Source organism: Corylus avellana, chromosome ca2 (assembly GCF_901000735.1).
Source record: "Corylus avellana chromosome ca2, CavTom2PMs-1.0".
Taxonomy (NCBI): Eukaryota; Viridiplantae; Streptophyta; class Magnoliopsida; order Fagales; family Betulaceae; genus Corylus; species Corylus avellana.
In genome coordinates, this window is record NC_081542.1 from 48,057,706 (window position 1) to 48,060,304 (window position 2,599).

At 38.1% G+C, this 2,599-nt stretch overlaps 1 protein-coding gene across 1 annotated transcript; it reads right to left on the minus strand.

Annotated features, from left to right (window-relative positions):
- Nucleotides 1-663: 663 nt before the first annotated feature.
- Nucleotides 664-1,603, minus strand: LOC132170096 (protein DETOXIFICATION 40-like). Its single transcript, XM_059581003.1, has 2 exons — nt 1,201-1,603; nt 664-1,113 (listed from the first exon to the last, which is right to left on the minus strand). Exons 1-2 carry the CDS (start codon nt 1,516-1,518, stop codon nt 664-666), a joined length of 768 nt encoding a protein of 255 aa, XP_059436986.1. The 5' UTR covers nt 1,519-1,603.
- Between the last annotated feature and the right edge of the window lie 996 nt (nt 1,604-2,599).

Below are 2,599 nucleotides of genomic sequence, written 5' to 3' on the forward strand. Positions count from 1 at the left end.
TATTTATTTATTTATTTTATAGACTTTCTTCTCCCATCCTTCAACTTTTTCAAATTACCAAAAGTGAGAAATTAAAAAAGAAAAACTTCACTTTATACTTCTAAACTACTACACGTTTTGAAATTTTTTAAAAAAAATTCAAAAACTCTCAATTTACACTCCTGAATTTTCAATTTCAATCAATTTACCCCACTTTGTTAGTTTTAGCCATTTACTTCTTACCAAAATGCCTAAAAGACTAAATTTTCCATCGATTTTTGTTTTTTTAAAAAGAAAATCAAAGGTAAATTTTGAATTTTATAAGGACGTTAAGGATATAAACGTTATTTTATTACTTTTTATGTTTAAAATCTGTGATGGAGAAAGTAAATTGATTGAAATTATTGAAAGTTTATAAGCATAAATTGAGAATTTTTTCAAAACGCGCGGTGTAATCGAGATTCGTCTCACCAAATAAAAAAGACAAAGGAATTTTGTTACCAGATGGAGAGAGCGTCCAGCTCAATTTCGGCATTTGGAAGCAAGCCAGCGATCAACACAAGTATCTGATAATACCAAATCTCGAGGCAAAGCATTATAGCGGATGCAGTAGACAATTTCAGAAACTCCCAGAGGCCAGAGAAAGCCTGCAGGCTAAAACCATTCCACGTACGCTTGCATTTTTCACTCGTCAAGATGTACACAAACTGCGCAATCACTATGACCCACCATGAGAAGCTGAGCGTCAAGGATGCGCCCAGTAGCCCCCAGCCCAGCTTGTAAATCACCACCCAGCTCAGCAACACGTTCACCACAAACGTAGCGGCGGAGATGTAGGAGCTCGGTGCCACTATGCTCTGCGCTTGAAGGAACTTTTGGATTGGAAAATTTGCAGCGTAGGAAAAATATTTGTGGGATGAGTCCGTACACGAATATTGCAGCTGATGAGGCAATTGAGGATGATTCGCCTAGCAGGAGCAAGAGGGGCTTGGAGAAAATGTGGATGAACATAACTAGGACAGATGTCGACATCAGGAGGATCGTTGATCGCTGGAGATATACTCCAAGCATTTCGTACTTTTGCGCACCGAAAGCCTGCCCGCACAGCGTCTCCACCGCGCTTCCCATTCCTAGCTGCCCAAACAAACCTTGTAACGTGTCAGATGTACGATGAAAGATAGTAAATAAAGGAAGTCTTGGGGTTAATTAATAATTAATTACCATGAGGCCGTAGGCGAATATTTGGATGCCGTTGTATCCGAGAGAGGCGGCGGCGAGCTCGAGATTGCCGAGGTGGCCGCAGAGGATTTGGGTGGACATGGAGGTGAGGTTGTTGACCAAGTAAACGATGACGGCGGGGGCTGCGAGGCGGGAGAGGGTTTTCAGTTCAAGCCATGTGGCAGATTGGTGGCGCCGGAAGTATGAAAGCTGCGTGTTTGATAGAACGTCTTCGAGTGCGTTGCTGATCACTGACGGCTCAACTGTTGCTGCTTTCGACTCTAATATCGGTTGATGCAGCTCATTCTCAACCGACTCCATTCTCTCTCTCTCTCTCTCTCTCTCTCTCTCAATGATTGTAAATATTTATGAAGGTTTACAAAGAAAGGGATTTCAGATGGAGGATAGCCACTAGAACGTCTATCTTACCTCTGAAAAAGTATTAGGTAGGCACAAATACTGAAAAAAAAAAAAAAATCGTTTTCGCTTATTTTTATTTAGTGCTTTGAATTTTTAAATCCAACGGTCAACACAAACAGTTTGCTATGTGACGTGTGACATGTGGTAAGAATTATATTAAAATAAGAAACAATACAAGAAATTTAAAAGAAAAAAGAGGATAGAGATACAACTTTGGACCAATTTAAGGTGGCTCAAAATCTCCTTAGGGTTGTCGAACTCAGGTATGGTTCAAAGGTTGGTCTGTCTGAGGATTAGTTAATGAGGGCAAAAAATAGCTCCAATGAAAATGAATATTTCACATGGAGGAGTGTGCAGCTGTATATTGGGCTTATCCTCGGAAGTCGGAATAGTACAAGTTACCCTACTTTGTGATTTCAATTTCACTTACAAAATGAGATTTTCAGTAGTTATGTTGTTTGAATAACACATAAATTTGAACAGTCTATAAAAAGAGAATTGCAAAGCTTATATGTCCCGACTGGATAGAGCTCGTGTATCTTAAATTGATTGCGGTTTCTAGCACTATTCTAAGACGAATATTATATCAACAAACAACTCAAAATATTCTTAAAAAATTAATTGATATATATAAAAGACCTATTCGTATGGAATTCTAAGTCCACCTCTTTGTATAGTATGTTTTTTTTTTTTTTTTAGGGGAAACTTCAGAAAACCCCCTTGAAGTTCCAGCCGATTTGAAAAACCCTCCTTGAATTTCCAAAACTCTCATTTAAGCCCCCTGAACTTTGATTTTCTCTCACTTTGGACCCCTTTAACATTAAACTACGTCGTTTTGAATGTTTTATACCCATTTTACCCTTCCCCAAAACTACGTCGTTTTGTGTCCTAAAATTACCCAGCCTAAAACGACGTCGTTTTAGGGATTAATTTTTATTTTTTTTTAAAAAGAAAAATTTTAAAATTGAAAAAAAAAAAAGAA